The following is a 22,775-nucleotide window of genomic DNA, read 5'->3' as shown; positions in this document are numbered from 1 at the left end:
TCTAACAACATCGTAACCAACCAATTATATGTATGTTGACCACATTTCGCGGTTACGCTATCGGAAACCCCCCATCCACTGTATGACATTATACAATGTCATTTGGAATGTGACGGGCCTACTCATGCATGAATTTTGAATGACTGAAAGTGGAGCGAATAAACTGTCAACGACCTTACGTCATAGCACGCGAGCTCTTATGCGTAGTAATTTCTTATTCAATAATCCTTCATTAAATTATCAAGTTTATCAATTTATGTGGTATTTTGTTTTTGAAAAGTACAGTGTATCTAAGAAATCAATTATAAGCGTTGATGGGAGTTTAGAGAAACGGTTACTGTCAAAGCTTAAGTAAACAACAAAAAATCCGGCAGTCAAACGTACAAGCATCAACATCTTTAACGATAATCGTTCGTTTGGGAACGCACCGATGATTAGCGAATCACCTATGACATGTCAGCTCTACATGTTGAGGAAATCATGTATGATCTTATCTAGAATTTAAAAAAATCACAATATAACGCTTTTTATACCTTTTGACAGCTTGCTGGGAAGAAAGTTGTGTCGTGCAATTGATTTTCAGTTGTTAGTATATAATATGGACAAAGCAAATATGTTAGTATTGAAAAACAAGACATTATCATTATATCTGAAGCGAAAATATTGACAGGTTGTTTGTTACATCGAGTCATTGATATATTCAGCCTCCTTCACTTTTTATGATAAGATTAAATTTTAGTAGTCTAATTGACAACAAGCAGCGGAGTCATCGTTAGGATTAGACGTGAGCAGCTGGAAATATCTCGCATAAAGATACTCGTTATTCAGTACATTCCTTGCTGTTTTAGCGGAAGGCGAAATACTATGCAATATCCCATTCTCTAAAAAATCAATATATTATTGTGAAAAACCACCCTTAAATAACCATCGTCAATTCGCCCTGAAATAACTAAACATATCTGAAATACTATAAAACTACTAATTTAACAATAAAATATGTCTGCTTTGGTTGCATCAATAGAACAATTGAATGCTTTTTTATGGTGTAGTTGTTTTAACTGTGGTAATTGTGGTATAAGACAAGTACTGCATCAATAGAACAATTGAATGATTCTTTGTGTAGTTGTCATAACTATGATAATAATGGTATATGTTAAGTGCTAAATGAATAGAACAACTGAATGCTGTTAGTGTAGTTGTCATAACTATGGTAATTATGGTATACTACAAATACTGCATCAATAGAACAACTAAATGCTGGTTTGTGTAGTTGTCATAACTATGGTAATTATGGTATACCACAAATACATTTAACAGAACATCGTCGCACTAGATTGCATTTGTAAGAGCAGAAAGTGGTTATTATGTTCTTTGTTTGAATAAAGGCCTATGAAAACATGATGAATAACTCAAGATGACAATATCGATATTTTGTAACAGCAAGATGCATGCTTATATGTTAGCCATACTGTTGAGACTGTTTCACGCGTCCCTGAGATAATCCCCCGAGGCAGACGCTGGTCCGGAAACATGCTCGGCATGTCGTGTCATACATTAATATTTCTGACGATAAAAACATAAGTGTGAAATGTTTACTTAATTAAATATTTTATCTGGTATCACGAGATTTGTTCTGAAGTAATCTATTTTTCACGGCTTTCATGACTAGAAACAATAATACGGCTTCTCTGTATTTCTTGAATATCGTAAACCATCCCTTTCCCGCATTGTAGTATTACTGGCGGCAACCAGCACAACATACACGTTCAATAGCTGGTCTAAAGCAAAACAATACTTTCACAAGTCTGGTATATAATACATTGTAGAGCTTTCTCTGCTACGATTTATTTCAAAGTATCAAATGTATTTATTTTTATTCAGTCATTTATTAATTTTTTTGCTGTTTTCCCGCCGATGTCGTTGCAAATCGTTCTCCGTCTTCTTCATCAAATAGATATTGCATTCTTACCATTTCGGAGTCCAGCAAATTTATGAGCAGAACACGTGTTAATTATAATGCCCGTTATCATACGACATCTTAATATGATAAGAAACATATATATATAAAAAAAAAATGGTACCACGATGCATTGGGATTGGAATTGAAACATATTGAAAAGATACATTTACATGTAATTTGACTGAACACCGAGAATTTCTTTACTGCAATTGTATTTGAATAATAGAATAATAAGTTATCCTATGGCTAACGATATTAGTTACGTTTGGTCCATTTATTCGTGGTTTTGTGGACCACTGGTACAGGACTTTGTTAGTCACTCGTTTTCAATTATAAAGACTCTTTCGCGATTTTGATAACACATCAAAAAATTTTAGATCACAATTGTGTTTTATATCCTGCTTTAAAGTTATACAGAAAACTGGTTTTTTTGGTTTGGCAATTTTCACGTTGATTATCAAGTGAAAGGTCTTAGCCCTGAGAATATTTGACTTTACTGTATCAAATCCTTATTTGTATTGATAAAACTCTGTGTTTGTTATTATCAATGTGTAGATTCTGCTAAAGATTGCAAGATGCAATATACCGCTGTATGCAAACATTTAACCTGTTTTGTCATTCCTTACATAATAAAGCTGAAAATTTATAAGGAAAATGCTTATGACTATCAACCATTGCTGAACTAGACCAACATTCTTGTCGGCACTTCTTGGTACGAAAAAGATCATTCAAGCCCTTAAAAGGTATTAAAAAACAAATAAAACAAAACAAAAGAAAACCAATAATCTCCTTCGGAGTTGAAACTTTCAGTATCATTCCCGTTTTCATTTCCAGGAAGAGTCATTAAAAATTAACTTATCTAAAGTGTGTTTTTAACAACACGATATCGTAGTATGGAATTATCATTTTTTATTTCTTGAACTTTACAGTAGCATGAAGGATGTAACCAATTGGGCAAAAAAGAGAGTGTCATACGTAGAATGCGATTATAGAGGAACGAAAAAAGTTAGAGCAAAAGGGCATATTCCAAAGAAATTGCGAGAGACATTTCTGACAATAATAGCCACTTAGGTATGACCACAATTGTAGATATCATGTTAAGGCATGGGAGTCCAGAGAATATAACGAAAGCCTATCTTTACTGCCGAAACACCCTTTTTCCTACTGTAGAATATCATCTTCTCATTTCGGAGTGCCTACATACCAGATCAATACTAAACCATTTTCTGTAGAGTCTGCTGTTTTCCTCACGTATAATGCTAACCATGTTTGGTCTGTTCTGATTCCTTTTGACGAGAAAAGTATCGCTTTTATGACATAAGTCCTGGACACATGGCCCGCAATCGTCCGAACTTTTACACCATTTATCCGTCCCGGATTAGAGTGTGCGTGTATTTCATGGTCCTGCATGCAACATTAAGGAGCCTATGGCCAGAGCTTTCCGTTGTCTCATTTCTGTTAGTATTCTATGTAGTGACTTAACCAGTAAAGGAACAGTGAATCTCATGATAGCATTGTAGCTTATCATTATTCCTATTTACTGTTATTTTCGTGAACATTCTGTTTAACAAAATGGCCCGTGATTCACAATAAGTCTTACTTATGTCACAAACAAATGGTATCTGTCTCTTAGAAAGGCATTTGTCTGTTTCTATTACTCTAACATGGTGCGTAAATGTCATGTGCTGTCACGTGTATACAATTATTTCTTTTGATATATTGTACCTTCGATAAATTTCAAAATGCAGAAGGTCGCATATTTTAAGCGTCTTCAATTTTTCGATAAAGTGTCAGTATTCGGAAAACTACTTTTCAGACATTTCTTGAAATAATTAAATAGTATTTCTGTGTCATTTACACATACATTTATTTACTTGGCCCGTGGATAAAAATCAAAATGAACTTTCTTAAACCTCATCAAAATTTAGTGGTAAACAGTCAGAGTAAGCATACACCAATATGGCGCCGAGCAAGATTTCCGAGTCAAACCCTAAAGAGCAAGTCTCGGCATATGATTAGCAACATATATCGTAAAGGTCTTCAACAAAACGAGATTTGTGTTTTGTTTATGGGTTCTATCTCGTTTGCACTTTTATTGGTAAGACATGCAAAATACAATCTGAAATGAAATCAAACTCTTTGTTCGTGAATATGTAATAACTGTTAACAAAGAGGATATGCAGATGTGTGATATCCCAAAGGCTGCATTATGAAACGAAAATTGGATGTTGAGTAATACCGTTTAGAAACGTTGATACGGGAGAGGTCTGAAAAGGAACACAACGTTCATATATACTTTAGGATGTTATCATCAAAAGAACAAGATACATTAAATAAAGGAGATAAAACAAGCTAAATTGTGCTGTGATTAGAGAACAACATTATCAACAGTATCAAGGATTTATGGAATGTGGCTATATCTGGTATATTCAATATCACATTCTAATGTATACTGTTATTTACATAAACGTTTTCGAGCAGTAAGACTTTTTTCACTAAAGGTTTAAACGGACTATGATTTTGTAATCTGTTTTATTTCAATGGTGTCTCCTTCTTGTGATTTTAGTCTTTCCTGAAACATATCGAAGACAGATTCATTAAAAAATAACAATCTTTGCAATATTATAGAATAACGCCATAAAGACGTATTAATGTATGCCACGGCATTGTTGTATACCTTGCTCGTATTTGAGAACTTACTTTGATTGACCAAGGGTTACATGGCGGATGTCGTCGCTGAAGCAGGAGACGCCCACCAATCCAGGGAAAACCTGGTATTATTCTCCTTGTACTTTTTTATGAGTCTCCATTTAAATCTTCAATGTTCTGTTCATATTTAGCCCTAGTTTTAAGGAATTTGACTTTGAATTATGATTATGTTGCCATGTTGGTATTGTTTCATGTTTCTTGTTTCCTGTTTACTGGTTTTGCATAATTGTAATCCTGAGACGGTATCACAAAATGACAAGTCGATATCTGAAAATCAATCAGTAGCATGGCGTGTGTATGCGTAAACGACCATTCTGAGTTTTAATTAAGCTGGCATGTAAAAACCTGTACTACACTGACGTATATCCAAGGTTGTGTACGGTAACTTACAGGGACTAGACGAAATATTACTGTCCAAATTTCAAATGTATGTACTGTATGTTGATATATAATCAGAGACTTGGCAGAAGTCAAACTGATCCCGCCTTAAGATAGTGAAAGATATTAGATGTTAAACAAACTTAACAATAGAGACTGTTGCTAATCTGGAGTAAATGATATTAATTTAGTTCACTTTCTGAGCTATTGCAATAGTCACAGACGGCTTAAACATCATCAATAAACAGATGAGTTTTCCGCCGCGGACAACATACAGACGCATACCTACATTACAAGTGTATCACAGACATCGTCCTTTATGGATGGCTTCACTGTATTGTGCTTTAGTCACAAGTGGTGAAAACAATCGACAACTCGACAGACCTTAGAATTCCCTATATCCTAGCGCCTGTACAATCGTCCTAAGCCAAGGACAAGGCTGATCACACAGGTGCCAGGTTTCTGTCTCGTGGTGCAGTCTATAGAGGATACATGTCAAGGAAACGATGCACATTCAATCAGCAGACAGACAGACTGGTCTATATTTGGTCTAAGTGTTTGTATTTAGTTATTTTCCTTGAACGAAAGGTATGTTTTGTACATTATACAGCTAGTCTCCGAAATTCCAACACTTCAAAATGGAGATTTGAAATGAAATACAACTAAAAACAAAAATGATAACGGCATACAACAATTCTGAAATATATAACATTCTTAGGCAAAATGTGTCTTTAAGATAAAACCGAATCTAAAGTCAGTCCTGAAACGAGCATGTGTGCACAGAATACTTGCTGCCACTTTTTAGAACACCTACACATACATACATATCCATTCTTTCTGATCTCCCAAATTTACTTCCCTTTATTTATTGATATAGCATTACCATCAGAATCAATATTTTGCTTACCTGTAGAAATTAAGTCATGCAAACACTTAAAAGAGAAGAATGATTTCGGTGTTTACTCCACCGTGTTTGGAAGTACGGGGTTATATATCGTACTGTCCATCTCGAGTTTTTTATCTGGCTACGCGTGGCTCTTTACGTAATTGAGAAAGTGGACATTCAATTGCGGTTATACTGTCTTATATCCATTGATCAACAACATATATTATAACGAAAGAATGAATTCGATAATGTACAACTTTAAAAACCAGCACATTTTGTCAACGAAAAACACAAGATACTGTAGACAAGAGAATACTTATAATGAGAAAAAAAACTTCAAAGCAAAGTAAACATTTGAACTGTAACTTTTGAGTGGTTCTTCTTGTCAGCGACATTCCGTTTGTATAAATCATCGGGAAATCACAGAAAGAGACATCTTCAGCACTAATACACACTTATTCAGGAGATATCCAAAATAACGACTGATATATAAAGATTAATTCAGTTATTTAATGCATAATATATATATTTTTATTGATTTCTATTTTTTGACGGGGAAGGAGGATCATAGTATAGCATTTCAAAATATGTATCTCGTGAAACCAATTGCAGAAGCCGTAAATGTGTCTTAAACTTCATCATCCGCAAGTATTGCTTTATACATGATACATTGTAAACACGCCACATAAAGGTAAATTAACAATAGTATGAACTCAAAACAGGAAATTATAATCAGTATTTGTTTACAAAATATTACTTTAAATGATAAATATATCGATAATATACAACATCGAACGATTAAAGTAAATTAACATTTAGAAAGTTTATATACCTATACGGAAAACAAAACGGTTTAAACGACGTAAAATTGAAAACCTCGCCCATAAAAAAGACACAATATTCAAGATCAAAAAGAAAACTATTATCAGTTGACAAACAGAGATACATGTAGGAGGCACTACAAAATACAATTATGTAATTATTATTATTATTACAATCTGAACTGCCCGTCAACACCTAAAAGGGCCATCAACCGGTGTAAGACAAATAAATAATTTTAAGAGAAATACGTATCTACATGAAAGTATTCGTTGATGGATGTCTACACCTCTCACCTCGTCTTACCATCATCGCATTTTTTCAGGATTCTTCATGTTCATCTTCCCTTTGTTTATAGTTTGCCTTAATTTTACTGAATTTGAGATGATACTGATTACAATGACATGTTGGTACTTGTTGTTTTTGACATCATACTTTATACTCCAAACCATAATTTTATTTCGAAGAAAAATCAAATTAGTAATCTATGTAAGATAATCTTCAAAACTATCTATTAGTCATGTATAGCGCCAAAGCACGCGCAGACACTAGTTTTATGAGCGGTATTGATGACAGAGTCTGCTCTGGTAAATGGCCACTACCACGCGAATACAGCAACCTAGCCAGGCTAAAGGAAGATTTATCACTTAGAACCAAGACGATTACGAAGGCATCGATATTATTTAATCTCCCAAAGTCAGGTTATTTGAGGTGATATTGTAATAATTACAAAGCGCCCTGGAGATGAGATGTTGTTAGAATAAACTAGCACATTGTCTTGTGAGAACGACTCGGATACACGCATAGTACAACATCATATAACTATGTAGAGTCATACATCAAAATAACGTCATATTTAGTACAAGATTTCAATTTCTTTGTTAAGAACAAAATTTCTGTAATATCGTGACTGGGATATTGTAGTACAATGGCCCTGATCAATTTCTTATCATCCCGATCATCATTCAAACTATTTTCATCATGATTATTATATAACGATACCATGCAATCATAAACGTCTATATGACTAAACTTAATCATTTATATTTTGAGAGACATATTTTGGCGGAAAACAGTAATTGGCAGTTAACAGTAAATTCTTTCAGACATATTACACTACTTAAATGAAGAAGTTAGAAGTTATCATAGAAAATCACCCTATTGCGACTGATCGTGGTCAGAGTGTGTATAAGGTATAGTACCAGCTAAAGGGAAACTCAATATCAACGCCAAAGTTTGCCTTTAAATAATCCAAACTTAACACAGTTATTATTAACATACACGATGGACAGGAGTATTATTGTTTTTGACCATATATATATACCCAAATTATCACATGTCAAAGATCCAAGATCATGTTGAGAAATTCGAAATATCTAATACTGGCATGGTTTTTAAGAGCTCTCAGTCATTTTAAAACTGTCCGGATAGGGTATTGAGATGGAATTTAAAGTGTCGTTATATTACTATTAGATGCAGGCAGGTTCATGAGTATAATAGTTGGTAATGATAAACTTTTTTTCTAGAGTTATGGCCCTTGACCTTAGATTTTAATTGGCAGATTCAGGTCAATGGATTATTTTTCCATAGTCATGTCTCCATGAAACTGTTATAAAGATGGTGGCCATCTTCAGTGTCTCCAAAATCAACAAGGAGACATGAACTACTCACAACTCCCGTTTCTGAACATTACAATTGCGAAAGAACGGCTAGAGATGTATTGTTTACAGTCTGACAATTGAACTAATGATGATGTTACTCCATGACATACGGTTTTCTGGTAGGAATTAACTAGAAGATAAAGTAAAAAATTCTGCAGGTAAATGAAAATCGCATTGACTTTAAGTTGCAAGTTCAAATGAGTCATGCATTTTTGGTTTAGGGCAAGGGTATTTGAAGTGTTTTGATATTAGATTTCCAATTCAAATCGTCATAAGGCAGTGTTTTCACATAGTATTGTTTTCGAATCAATGCAAGCTTATTCTTGAGTATTTATTGATTAATTAATTAGTTTCAAATAAGTTTGAACTCTCCGTGTCAATTTGCATGAAATATATAAATATAAGATGTATTAAAGTGGTAATATCAAAACTTGATATATATGGCAAACACTAGTCATATACAAAATCTTACCAAACAAGTTGGTCAACGTTAAAATGCAAGTAAGGCATTATAAGTGTACATCATTCGAAACTTTGACCTTCATGTTAACCTAATTGTATGTCCTTTGCACAACCATCTGATGTTGGTGGTGGTAGACACTGCCAATGGACTTGTATTTCTGTCATGTCTACTTTTTATTCGAATAGTAGTACGGCTAAGTGTATACAAATGAAGCTGATGTTCTTTCAAAATCGTCCGATGTTTAAAATGAGCACCTTTCTGTTTAGGGAAGCATCAACAAGGTCATATGAGGACCAGAATTTAGAGGAGCATCGTATCAAGGTCATATAAGACGAGAATTGAGGGAGGTATCGACAGCTAGGTCATATGAAGACCAGAATGTAAGGCAGCATCGGCAGTTAGGTTAAATAATGAGCATTTAGAGAAGCATCAACACCTAGGTCATATGAGAACGAGAATTTAGGGAAGCATCAACAGCTAGGTCATATGAAGACCAGAATGTATGGCAGCATCGACAGTTAGGTTATATAATGACGAGCATTTAGGGGAGCATCAACATTTAGATCATATGAGAGCGAGAAATTAGAGAAGCATCTGCAGCAAGGTCATACTTGGACGAGAATTAAGGGAAGGATCTACAGCCAATGACTATGTAGATTGTAATGTTACGTTAATATAAGGCATTTCCTACACTACAGTAGCCTAACGATCACGATGTGCCGGAGTAGGTACAATCCTTATTCAGTGGCGATTTGACTGTTTTGTATAGGTATTTAAGTTCAAATTCTAAATTATTTCTATTATTCTTCATAAAAAAGAGAACAAAACACTAAATTTGCAACAAAATTTATATTTACCATCCTCCGCAGGCAGTAACCGGAAATGCGTCTGATGTCAATACATTTTGTAACGAAGCATGGTAATGTATATCCGGCTTCATATAAATTAAGTATTTATGTATGTATGAATGAATTAATGAATGAATGAATACGTATGACGAAAAAAATAGACGAATGAATGAAATACATGAGAAAGGCAATAGTACTGATGATAGTATCACGACACAGTACATGTACACTATCTAAAATGATAGAGTATCATCAATCAAACATTTGAACATGAGTTTCAAAACTTCTAAATACCATACAGAATTCTGCTTTAGAAGTTTAAATAGTATTGTGAACATCCAGATTCGACTTGGAACATGGTTGTTAGTAGGGCGGCTCTCGCTACTCCCTATCCACGCCGAGTCTGTATTTCAAAATATAGTCTTATATCTTTTCCAATGCTTTGTGTACGTGTACAATTTGTATATGTGCGGTGAGTGAGAGCCCTCTTGCATGAGGACATATATTGTATACATGCGTGCTTTTATTGACATCTAATAAATTTGTTATATTTTTTTTAATGTCCTTTGTAAATGATTCTACTTAAATTAACAGTGCATCAAGCTGCTAGTCGTTTGCTGTTTAACTCCGAAACTGAAATAATTCGTTTTGTAAACGAGTCGCAATTCTGTTGATTTTTTTTTCAGCCTTATTATCGTTTACTTACGTATCTATAGAATTTACGTCAGGGTTATTTCGAAAATTAGCGATGGCGATGTTTTCCCCATATAAATATACGAGACAAAAACATGGTGTTAGAGGAATTAAAACAAAAACCATCGATCACAATATTACAATGATTTATACTCCTGTTAATATTACTGAGAAAGTGGACATTATTACCATATTACCAAAGTCAATATCAAAATATTATGACCATGCACGGTCATAAATACATTATTACGACAATGTGATATTATATACATCCCTAATTGTACTTGTATTTAGGTATTCGACAGAAACCTTTGATCCTGTTTATGTCAGTAGTTGTTTTAATAACTATTTTATAATCTATTATCATTAACCGTGTGTAATTAATATATGTCTATATATCAAAGAAAAAAACAGTTGCTAGTTAAAGATTTTGATTTAGTGTCATATATACAATATGTACGCATACAGAAGTGGGCGTGCTTGATTAAGCGAGGTGTTTTAGACATTTCATACATACCAGGTTTCGCTTAAAGTTGTGTTTCATGTTTAAAAAATCTAGAACAATTTCACATTCTAGTGATATTGATTATATAGATAAGAACACATGTGATACGTACACGTGATACGCTGTAGTCCTTATACAACTATTGGCACGATCATTTCTATGTAACTAAGTACTACACGTGTACTTATCTTTATGTTTGATATATCTAGAACAAAATTATTACACCTTGATTTGATTTTATTCAAAACAATTAACAGTTTTCTTATATTATTCATACAGGGAACATATTTTACCAATAGAAGCCAATTTACGTGCAATACTTTCAGCAATATATGCTATTCAAATAACATCTTATATATTTAAACCTCATTAATGTAGCAATAATCACTACCATATGGTGGAAACATTGTAACACTATATACTTCAGATGCAATTTATGCTAGCTATAAATATCATTCTACGCTCTCTGAATGCAGCACTGTTATGACTGCTAAAAAAGATCAGACCAATGTTATACTACGTTTAACTTAAGTATTGTTAGCTTAATTTTATCAGCTATCAACACATGTCCGAACACATGACGATCCACAAGCACAAGCTTATTTAATGTCTCATCATGTGGACAACCATGCAATGTCACGTGTCGATACATATATTAGGAGCTTAGTTAGCTTCCTTTCATTGTCATGAACAAATGAAAAAATATCAATGAAATATAAATTGATTTCTTTATAAACATGTTATCAATGCGCTGTTCTTCAATTAATAATTTGTAAATGCAATTTCCGTATAATTGTCATATAGACTACCTATCTTATTCAATGTGTACAATATTAAGCCTACCAGTGTTTCAAAACCATGACGAAACACGTTTCGTAACTTGATTAACCAAAAGTTATTTAAGACCAAGAAATCGTCTCTTACAGCATTGGCAATTCCAGACCACTACTGCGTTATAGTCAACTAAAGGTAAGAATACTGTAAGAATAGGAATATTATCCTAATCTGCTGTAATGCAGCGATAATTAATACGATCTTAATTATTTTTTCACACATATGCACCACAGTTACAATCTATTGAAAATTCTGAAAAAAAAATATACATTCTCTTATCGAAACTAAGTTCTAATCTTGCCTCTTTATTTACTTATTTTCTGTTGTTTACCTTGTCCTCTTATAAAAACTTAACAATACTTACTTGGATGGACTAATATCAGCAAGACGGGAGTCGTCGATAAAAAAAAGTTGACGCTAAACGTCCAAAACGCCTGATCTCATTAGCATTGCTTTTTGAAGAGTCTTCGTGTAAAGCATATTTTGTTGATTTATTTCATGGTCTCATTGAATTGGAATTGAAATTAAGAATTTGTTGACATGTCGGTATTTTCTGTGTTGTTTCTGAAGCATTTAAATTTGTGTTACTTTTCAGCATGATGAAGACCATGTTATTTTCCTTTTTGGTGACCCTTGTGGTGGGTACTGACGCTGCTGGGTTATTAGATTTCTTTTTCGGGGGGACTCCAACTGACGCTCCTGGATTACTTGATATGACAAATCAGCACTGGTTCTGTCACAACCTTGATTGTCCCGCCTACGAAACAATGTTAACAACACCGGTAAGTTGTTATAATTCCATAAACCATGTATGCGATAATATACTTCAGATAATATCATCCTCTCCTCACGTTAACTTACTCATCAATATCGTACATTTTAACAGACCAGTCACATTATTTAATCAGTTAAGTGTCTGTCTTCGTTTTATTATTATTATTATTATTTTTTTTTTTTTTTTTGTTCATAGTTTTTAGTGTTTTTTTTTTAATTACAATTATTCCATCACATGATGTTTGAGACTTCTTATTGCACAATAAGTATCTAAATAATCGGGGTTTTTTTGTTTTTGTTTTTTTAAGTAAAGCCTCTATCTTTTTTTGAATGCCGATATTGCTGCGAGTTACTTTTAATATTTTCCTTTCGATACTGAAAACTTCGCGTCATAATGTCATGGAGGGTAAAGCGGTCAGATAGAATACTTTATTCAAAACAATTTACTATGATATTCTGAGATGGTGCGTTCATCTTGATATGAAAATATTGTATCACTGTGATTCGGTTGCATTTAATGTACATTTTATACAGGCACAGGCATGACCATATGTATGACCTGTTTTTGAATCTATACATAGTAAAAGGGAAATAAGGATAATAACAATTATCGTTATCATTAAATTGAAATAGTATCAATGATTTCTTGCTTACGTCAATATCTTCACTGTCAATTGAAATCGTCAATTTAGCTAAATTAGTCATTGCTTATATCTATCTGTTATGAGGGCTATGTATATTAATTTCATATCATAATGATTTTGTCAGTTGTGTACCAAACCAACTTTTAACTTAATCGCAGATATCCCTATCTATAGCCAAAATCCTTGATCCAGTTGCTGATTCCTCATATAAAATTTTCTTTTAACTCTCTAAAGATAATTCTTTGTATCATATATTTACATAGTTTAGACTTTATGACTGCTTCGTAATTAAGTAAATTCCAAAGCATTGTCCCCGTCTCGAATGATTTACTTTAAAAAGTTACAAATGTAATGTCAATTACCTTATTGAACGTAATCAAATAGTACTAGTTATGGTAATTCATTTTAGGTACATTGCGTTGAAAGAGTAAGAACATAATTTCTTCGATGTGCAAACCTGCCTGTATTGCTGTCACTGGAGCTAAGCTTTATAATCCATTTCGGTTTTGCAGGGTTACGAAAAAAGAAGATATGAAGCATCCAAATGGGTCGCCACCAACACAACATCTTCCCAGAAAAATTCGCAATTGTTTCAGAAACTCTTTCACTACATCTCCGGCGATAATGCATTAAGTAAGTTAACAAGAGAGCAATGACACTTTTCTGTAATATCATAGGTCAAATACATTTCAAATATAGAAATATAAGTAAACTTTTCTGCTAATATCAACCCTTTATGCTACCATTGTGTTGTCACATATCGGTCATCATATTTGGCGCCGAAAATGTCATACAATTGGTAATTATTATTTTGAAAAATCAGGCATAAAAAACACATAACAAACGAGATATAATATACATGTATTGAAATATCAATTCATTAGATAATTATGCATACAGTACTTTGACATGAAATTCATCTAACAGGCCAAAAAATCAACATGACGGCACCAGTGTTGAAACGGCACGTGCCCGGAGCAAACCCACAAGCTGCCTCTACACACATCATGTACTTCATGGTGCCACATAAGATGCAGGACTCTACACCAGCCCCGACCGACCCTTCAGTCTACTTCGTCACTCTACCCCCAATGGTAGTGTACGTCAAGTAAGTATCGTTTAATTTCGGAAATGAAACAAGAGAATCTCGAATGTTATGTCTGCAAAATCACTTTAAAATATTTACAAATGGTGGTCATCAATAAAAACATACTTTAACAGTACCTTCACGCTTCATCAATACATTATCATGTCTATTGATAATTAGTATTTCATTAATTTCGTTAGGTCCTACTCCGGGTACAGCAGCGAAAGTAAGGACATGACTGCCTTCAACGCCTTAAGGGCTGAGCTTAAGATGACAACATTCGACAGTGCATACGCTTTTACTGCCGGATACGATAGTCCATTTAACCTTATACACAGACATAATGAAGTCTGGATTCCAGAATAATGAATATCTATAACATTGTATCACAAAAAGATTCGTTATTGTTTAACAAACATTCCATTTTCAAATTTCAAGGCTGTATATCATGATGACCTCATAAACAAGTGTAAATATTGTATAGTCTATACCTGTGTAAGTAGGATGATGATATTTTGTAAATAAAAAGTATAGTACAAAGGTTATGTATGGTTGTCACTTCTAGCGTCCTGACCAGCAACTCAAGTTTTGTTACTGAATTTCTGAACTGAAATACGTTCACATCTTGTACATGTAATTATCGTGTTCATATTTGACACAATTGAAAGCCAAACATATCATGTAAAAAGACACACTGCTAGAATACTGTTGGAATAGCAGAGCAATAAACACATTTTTGATTGGTTACCGATGATGATGATTATCCAATAAATGTGTAGTTTTTCAATTATATACCGCAATATTAAACTAGATATGTTCTATGTAACACAGTTTATTAAATTAACATTACAACCTAAATATGCACATTTATGGAAACGTGAAGCTATGACATGTACCTCGATCATAATACCGTTCTGTTATCTTGTTAGGTACCTGAACAAAGACCTATATACACTTATGATGTAGTGAAATGATAAGAGTCAGTTCTGATAAGGTGAAAGCATACACTTATATATATAGACAACAAGGGAATAATCGATATGCTTTTATTATTATAATGACATTCTTAACGGCCCATCAACTCATAAACGTTCATAAGGGCCATCAAAACACACAGCGATCAAAAAATGAAAAAAAAAAAAAAAAAAACATCAAACAAAATAAAATGTTAAAGATGAATGCTAATCATTTAAAAAGGTTGTATTGTCACAAAAGATTAAAAGTGTAAGTCATAGTCTATAATACCTACTAACATCTTTCAGATAACTTGAAATTATATTAATTTAATTTATTAATTGTAATGTTACGATGAAAAAATTCTTGAGTATACAGAAGGTTAATGCAGTCCAATAAAAATGTTTAACGGTGAATGGCTCACCACATCATATACATCGATGGTTGTATTCGCCTTTCAACATATATGAATGCGTCAGGCATATATGTCCCATCCGAAGGACAACTTTGTCTCGGTGGTTGTCTCTATAGCATGAAGACCATTCACCGAAAATAGGTTTCCACTTTTGCTGAGATCACGAAGATATGGAAATTGTATCCTTAATGATGTGTCTTTCATCACCTTTAGATTCAAATCCGGCTATATATTTGTTAGGCGTTATAATACAGGTAATATGCATGATGTTCACTGGTCCGTGCACCAATGCCGGTAACACCGGTAGTAATTACATAACAAGGGTAATAAATTACAACTGTAGCCACGGTAAATTCAGCTCTATCAACATTTCTGACCCATCAAAGGTGCATACGTACATAATATTTGAGTGATTTAAGTCCCTTATTAAACATTGTTTTATAAAACAGGAATGGAGAGAGGGGTAGGGATAGGTATGGGGTTAGGGGATGAGGTGGGGTGGGCGTTAGGTGACTTTTTTAATGTACTTTCTACAAAACTCATGGTAGCTGTTGAATGTAGATTTGGTAGAAAATTATTTTCACCTGCCTACATATGTATGTCAAAACGAGTTAATTCATACAATATATAAATATACTATTGAAAAAGGCGGCGATCGTACTATATAGTACAAGTAAATATAAAGAATTTGAATCTTGTATAGTAAGAAATGATAAGATGATTGGTATGAAATTGAAATTAGAATTGTTAATCATGATCAAAATGCAGTTCAATACATATGTAGATAAACAAACATCTCGACAGTTGAAGCGAGTGCAGTCAAAAATTTCATATCGATACCAGAGACATATATAACACATATACGTGTAAACCAGAAATATTTCTCCTCTCATCAGATCAGCTGCACGAACATACTTATGCCTACATGTAAAATCAATTCTATTGACAACACAATATTGGATTTTGAAAATCCGACCAATATACATGAAATTAAAGTTACAATAAATTTTCTCCTGGCTCATGCCCTGTTGGAAATTAAAGGAGCGTGGGCACGTTAACTTTGGACCACTAGTGATTTAAAAAAAGTAATCGTAATTTATTATAACAATGAACCTCATTTGAACTTCAGTTTGAGTAAGGCTTGCAGGACTGATGTACTAATGGTCCAACCGTATACAATAACTTAATCCCTGTCGCCCGCCTTTCCCGCGATGTCGCGGCAGTTAAAGCGACAGGTCAGTAAATCGCTCGCTCCCGCAGGGGTTGAGAGCCAAATCACTTCAACTGTACTGTATATTCCAAATAACGATTATTTAGTAGACATTTAATAGCTTCTGCTATAGTAACAAATAGGTTTAAAGAGAATAGCTATTATTTTTTTATCTTTCACAAGTGCAAATACAAATGAAGACACCATAATATCAGCCATACTTCAAAATGTTTATGTACAGAATGACTTGAAACACTGGTACTGTAAGCATTTTGTTTATTGCAAATGTTTTAGTTTTATTTCGGACATTTTAATTGGTGAATTTTAAAAAAATAATGTGTGTTAATTTTTTTTTTTTTTTTGAGGCGGGGGGGGGGGGGGTGGGGGGGGGGAGAGAGAGAGAGAGAGGATGTAAATCTGTAAAAGTATTCATTTTCGCTGGTGAATGAATTAAAAATAAGTCTAAAGAAAGACAACTCTGACTCTGACTAAATATTTCCACTACCAAAGGTACCACAGCAAGCATCGCAATTGGATTTTTGGCAAATAGATTTTTACTAGATGAGATTGCTTATTACATGAAGCTGTTAAATTATTATCTAACCTGATCTTCTGCCAAGAAGACAGATAAATATAGGTTTATCCGTTTTGTAATTGTTTAATAGCAGATACAATAATATCAAACACAAACAGAACGTGCGTGTTACAAGTTGAAATTTAATATCATATACGAATTTAACCTCACGATTCAGCAAAGATGAAATCGCAGTGGCTATGAATACGGATTTACCGATACAAGATATCCGACTTTATTCAAGTGATTAATTCGTTTGACTTTGGTTAAGGAATAATATGAAACATAAGTATAACATCATATTGTATGTACGGGAAAGCATGTTTGTACGTTGTTTATATTTTGCATCTAAACGTGTGTACGCGAGCTGATGAATGTGCGTTTTCACAAAACATTGTTTAAAACTTAAATGTTATTCTGATCATGTTATGAAAATTTCCATCGTTGTAGGAAATAAATGTAACAACAAAACTCTTTATACAATTGTGATAAAGCAAAATGACATATCTGGAAGGAAAATACATAAAGTCACAAGTGAACAAAGTGATATAGACTCTAAAATCTTACATCAGTTCATCTATTGAATTAGCATCCTGGTCGTCTTTAAAGGCATATAGAATATATTCTGGTCGGGAAAGCGCACCCAGGTCATTGCTTTCTTAGGCTCTTTCTTGTCAGACAGTAAACGGCCATTCAGATTTGCCTTAGTACCGTTTTGAGCTTTGTGCCACCAGCCGCTTTGCCTCATTTCGGCAATGTTGAAATCAGGATTTTCGTCATTATCTCTATCAAACGTAGAGAAGGCGATGCCATCGTCTTTGTCCATAGCATCACCTAAACAGCGAGAAAATGCTATTAAGTATTTACCAACCATGTTCCCAATTGTTACTTGTTTCATGTTCAGTATCTAATATTAGAAGATTGTACATACCACGCAAAAGTGAATTACACATTTTAATACAAATTAAAGTTAGACACAGTGAATCAAACAGCATCGTCATTTGATGACTTGTGATACTGGTGGCATAAAATGTGAAACCTACGAGGCGACTGAAAAAATCCAATGTAGGCAATACAGTTGGGAAAGTGTCTAGCAACGACACTTTGAATAACGTGTAAAGGTTTATTGACATTAAGTGGCTTTCTTATCTAATTCAAAACATTTTTTTTTTCATTCAAAAACATAACTAAAAATAATCACTAGTGTAAAATAATCTTACAAGTTAATTCTAGTTTTTAATTTGTATCATTCAAATAGTAAATGGTGCACTTATAATGCAGTAATACATGTAGCTATTTTTTTATAACTGACCACAGTTTTCGAACTTCATTTCGAGGTCCGTGTTTGGAAATCGAGTTATATAGTTGTCATGGAATACATAATGTTACCGTGCATATCTTAACGTTTGTTTGTAGTCTTCGCACTTAAAGCACCGCGTAACTAATTGATATCTGTTATGTTATTAATATGAAAATAGCAATTTTTATGAATATGCAAATCATTGGCGACACTTGAGAGACAGCAAAATATACATTTGATGGACAAAAGGTGACTAAAAGCTTACTTTAATTTCTGGTTTTTATTCATACTTATGGCGGTTTATAACTATGTAACCAGAACCTTCTTTATTACTTCGTAGATTAAAGGATATGTAGATAGGCTTATTGTAGACCAACTATCTTTCGGGACTGTGAAGATTCCTGCTCTCCGAATAACAACATGTTCATGGACGTTAATGTTCGTGAATCCCTATATATTATACTATACCTCAATTGAAATTGATCATTCTTGTCTTAAGTCGCGGCGATTTCATATTCGAGAAATTGTCTCGGACGCGAAATTCTAGAAAACAAATTTCACCGAAATGATATTGCATTACAACATAAAGAAATATTACAGTAGCATGGAGAATCTTGATCTTTCTTTAAAGTAAATAAGAGAGACAAGATATCTTAGCAACGTAGAACAATTATTGTCTCGAATTTTTAAACTATATATAAATTTTGCAGTTAATGCACTTGATGAGTGACGCAAGATGGAAAAGAATGAAAAGAATAATTTCAAATAATTTTTTTGTATTCTTAAAATTTATGAGTTCATCTCGAAATAAAACCTGCACAACCCTATGATAGAGTAACAATATAAGCGACAATATGACAGCCGACGTCATGATAATATGCGTAGATTGAAGATTGTCAATGGCGAAAGAAGACACTTTTCATTTAAGAATAGTCATATTCGATAGATGAGTAGTCTATATTTTATGTGTTTTAAACGAAACATTTCCATCAAAAATAAAGTAGCGCAAAGTATTTCTTCCTTTTCTTTGGTCACAAATGAACAAAGCAAACTGCAAATCTTTTATGATTTCTTCATTTATTGTGAAAGTCACTCGATATATAAATCATTATTTGGGTCATCGGAAATATAGAACATAGACAAATCTAACTGAGTTATCCGTATTACAGATATGAACCTACATTTGTTACTTAAAGTGGAAACTGGTATATCGATGGATGAATTTTCTGCAATCACACAATTGACACCACAACAGCGCAATAATATGTAACGAAACTTACTGGTAATGTTCCCTGATAGGCCATTCACTAGAAGTGTATAATTCTGATCTTCGTTGGCCACTTGAAACGTTGAGTAATGGGCATACCCCTTTACTCCGTTCCAGACTTTTAATTCTACGCGCAGGATCCTTGGAGTTCTTGTCAGGAGGTGCAGAATATCATTGCCTTTGATAAAAGTAATGATTAAACCTATGTGATATTGCCTTAAGGATATCAGTAACCGGAACGTTATCCGGAAATACAACATTTAACATGCAATTGTATTTTTATACACTTTGCGATTTACAGTTGAGCTATAGTTTGTCTGTGTACTACATTTTGTGACGGCACATATGATGGCGTGATGTGGTTGTGAGCGTCAACAATTTCAATAAGCTCATCTATTGGAATTACTCTAGAAATCTTGGAAAGAGTTTTGAAAAATACATTATGACCATAATGCATAGATTTGAAATAATGGTACTTTGATTTGATGGATTACTTCATTTGCTTTTAAATTACCTGACAATATTTCACCTTTCAAAAATTCATCACTTAAAGAAATCTTAACCTTCAAATGCAAGGACTTAAAATCATGTAGACATGTAGAATTACAAGATGTATATCATACCTATCCAATACACACACAGATCATCACAACCACGCACACACACACACTTTCCTGTTTTTTAATCGTGTTCAAGTATGTTCTAAATATGGGAAATAAAATGAATGCTGACAAAAACCCTGTTAATTACAAGAGTAGCAATGAACGTGGTATAAACAATCCTGGTAGATGTCCGTTTATAGTGAAGTTGGCACAAAAGATACAAGAGTGAAAAGCACCTTATAATACCAGTCTTGCATTAGATATATTAGCAATTAACACTAATAATTAATCCATACACATCTTGTTTGTCGTTAGTGATGCCAACGACCTTAGTTGTTGAAAGCTAGATGGCGACAGCAGAATGTCAACTGGTCCTAAATCAATAATCGATAAATTTGATAATTTTACACTTTGAACGGTTTGTGGTGCAACGTTTAACCTGTAAAAGCTTACCGATCCAAAAACTCCCGTATAAATCGCCGAAACCGCTCTTGTAATCTGACCAGTTGCGATAGAAATCCTCCTCTTCATTTATCCGATTCTGGATCACCTGTGTCATCAAGGATACCAAATACAACGAGGGAAATACTGCCAATAAGGACATATTTCATGACCATAATTTGAATTAATCTAAATATCTGAATATGAACATACACAAACTAAACCTGTCAATAATAACGAATCGATATTAATTGATACGGCTAACCCAAAAATGTTTTGCTTATAACAACGATTAATGATAGAACATGCACAAATAATCATATTAGCTAACTGTAAAGTAGTGAAAACGGATTTGGATTGAATCCTTAAAGCGAAAATTTTTATTACCATTGATACATGCACGTCCTAAAATGAGATATGCGCGATGATATAGGCATAAATGCATCGAGATGTATTATTGCTTATGGGTCTTGTTAAATAAATTCTTTAACACATTTGTCTCATTAAGTGATCATTTTGGTTTTAAAATTCAGTCGTGGATTTCATCAAGTCAACCTCTCGGTCGAAAAACAAGCTATCAATCTCATTTGATAATATATAAATATCAATGTTGCAAATCATTTATCTAGGAAAGGCTCAACAATCAATAGAAGTGTATATAGCATTTTCAATCAAGTGACATAATATGTACCGTCCATGGTCCACCGGCAGTTTCCATGTCACACAATGCATCAAAAACATTGCCTTGCGTTGTAGTAATTCGGTACACACCAGAAGGAAATCCGTTTGGGATTTTAGAGCAGTCACTGAAGACTTTAAATGAAACAAAATATTCATATCAATAGAAAGGTACAATGTTAAAATTGGTGCACATTAATCAGTAATATATTGATAGCAAAGAAAACGTAAGCTTGTTGATTTGTTGGGGTGATCTTCCCCATTTGTTCCGGCAGTGGCGAATTCATGGGGAAATCTTGTCCACAATGGTGTCCATGTATGCATGTATATCATATTTTTTTTTTTTTTTTTTAATTTTTAGTCATTGTAAAAGTATAATAAATTATCACACCGGTTTTGGTTTTATGTGTTTATATGTATAAAGAGGCACTTACCCTTTGAAAAATACATAGTTGATTCGGATAAGTTAGCGTTGTTGTCTGTTTCGATCCATCGGGAGTAGATGACACACCTTTTGTCGACTGTTGTGTACGAGAACGAGAGACATGTTGCTTCTTTGCAATGTTTTGCACACATCATGTGATTTTGAATTCCATAATTCGAATCGAGAGTATACAGATCATGGTTCGCTGGCGTTACACGTAGAACTCTAGTAAAAGTGTGAAGTTTTGATAAAATTATAGCGTAAGCTGTCACACTGAACAATAACATACACCAAAGAGGTTTCATTTCCTTTGATTTTAAAATCGAATAGTTATCTCATCTTTAAAGAACACAAATGTATACGTAATGTATCTGTAGTGTTCCGCTCGCCTCTCAAAGAGTCAGTACACCATACTAAGCTCTTCCATTAATACACCATGGCAAGACATTCTATTCAGGTTATGCACATGGCATAGTGTTCACTTGCCACGCGAGCTACGTGATACTATTCTTTCACGTGTAGTTGTATTAATATTTTATATTCGAACGACAGCCATGAAGACCGTGAAGACCCACCCATAACGTCGGTGTTGTCACCAATCGACCAGCAGTGCAACTGATGTTACTTCCTTTCTGCTGCTACACACATA

General features: G+C 33.7%; 2 protein-coding genes across 2 annotated transcripts; one reads left to right on the top strand and one right to left on the bottom strand.

Moving 5' to 3' along the window:
* Window positions 1-12,355: 12,355 nt before the first annotated feature.
* On the top strand, window positions 12,356-14,627 carry LOC132543340 (heme-binding protein 2-like). Its single transcript, XM_060206831.1, has 4 exons — window positions 12,356-12,538; window positions 13,687-13,807; window positions 14,102-14,282; window positions 14,462-14,627. The coding sequence occupies exons 1-4, from the start codon at window positions 12,356-12,358 to the stop codon at window positions 14,625-14,627; spliced, it is 651 nt and encodes a 216-aa protein (XP_060062814.1).
* Window positions 14,628-17,991: 3,364 nt separating this feature from the next.
* Window positions 17,992-22,152, bottom strand: LOC132543324 (angiopoietin-related protein 7-like). Its single transcript, XM_060206813.1, has 5 exons — window positions 22,137-22,152; window positions 21,716-21,837; window positions 21,037-21,133; window positions 19,995-20,159; window positions 17,992-18,248 (listed from the first exon to the last, which is right to left on the bottom strand). Exons 1-5 carry the CDS (start codon window positions 22,150-22,152, stop codon window positions 17,992-17,994), a joined length of 657 nt encoding a protein of 218 aa, XP_060062796.1.
* Between the last annotated feature and the right edge of the window lie 623 nt (window positions 22,153-22,775).

Source organism: Ylistrum balloti, unplaced genomic scaffold, assembly GCF_031769215.1.
Source record: "Ylistrum balloti isolate Yb309-2 unplaced genomic scaffold, AGI_CSIRO_Ybal_v1 Utg369752, whole genome shotgun sequence".
NCBI classification, from domain to species: domain Eukaryota; kingdom Metazoa; phylum Mollusca; class Bivalvia; order Pectinida; family Pectinidae; genus Ylistrum; species Ylistrum balloti.
The sequence above is the reverse complement of the archived record's forward strand: the minus strand, read 5'-3'. Positions and strand labels throughout refer to the sequence as shown.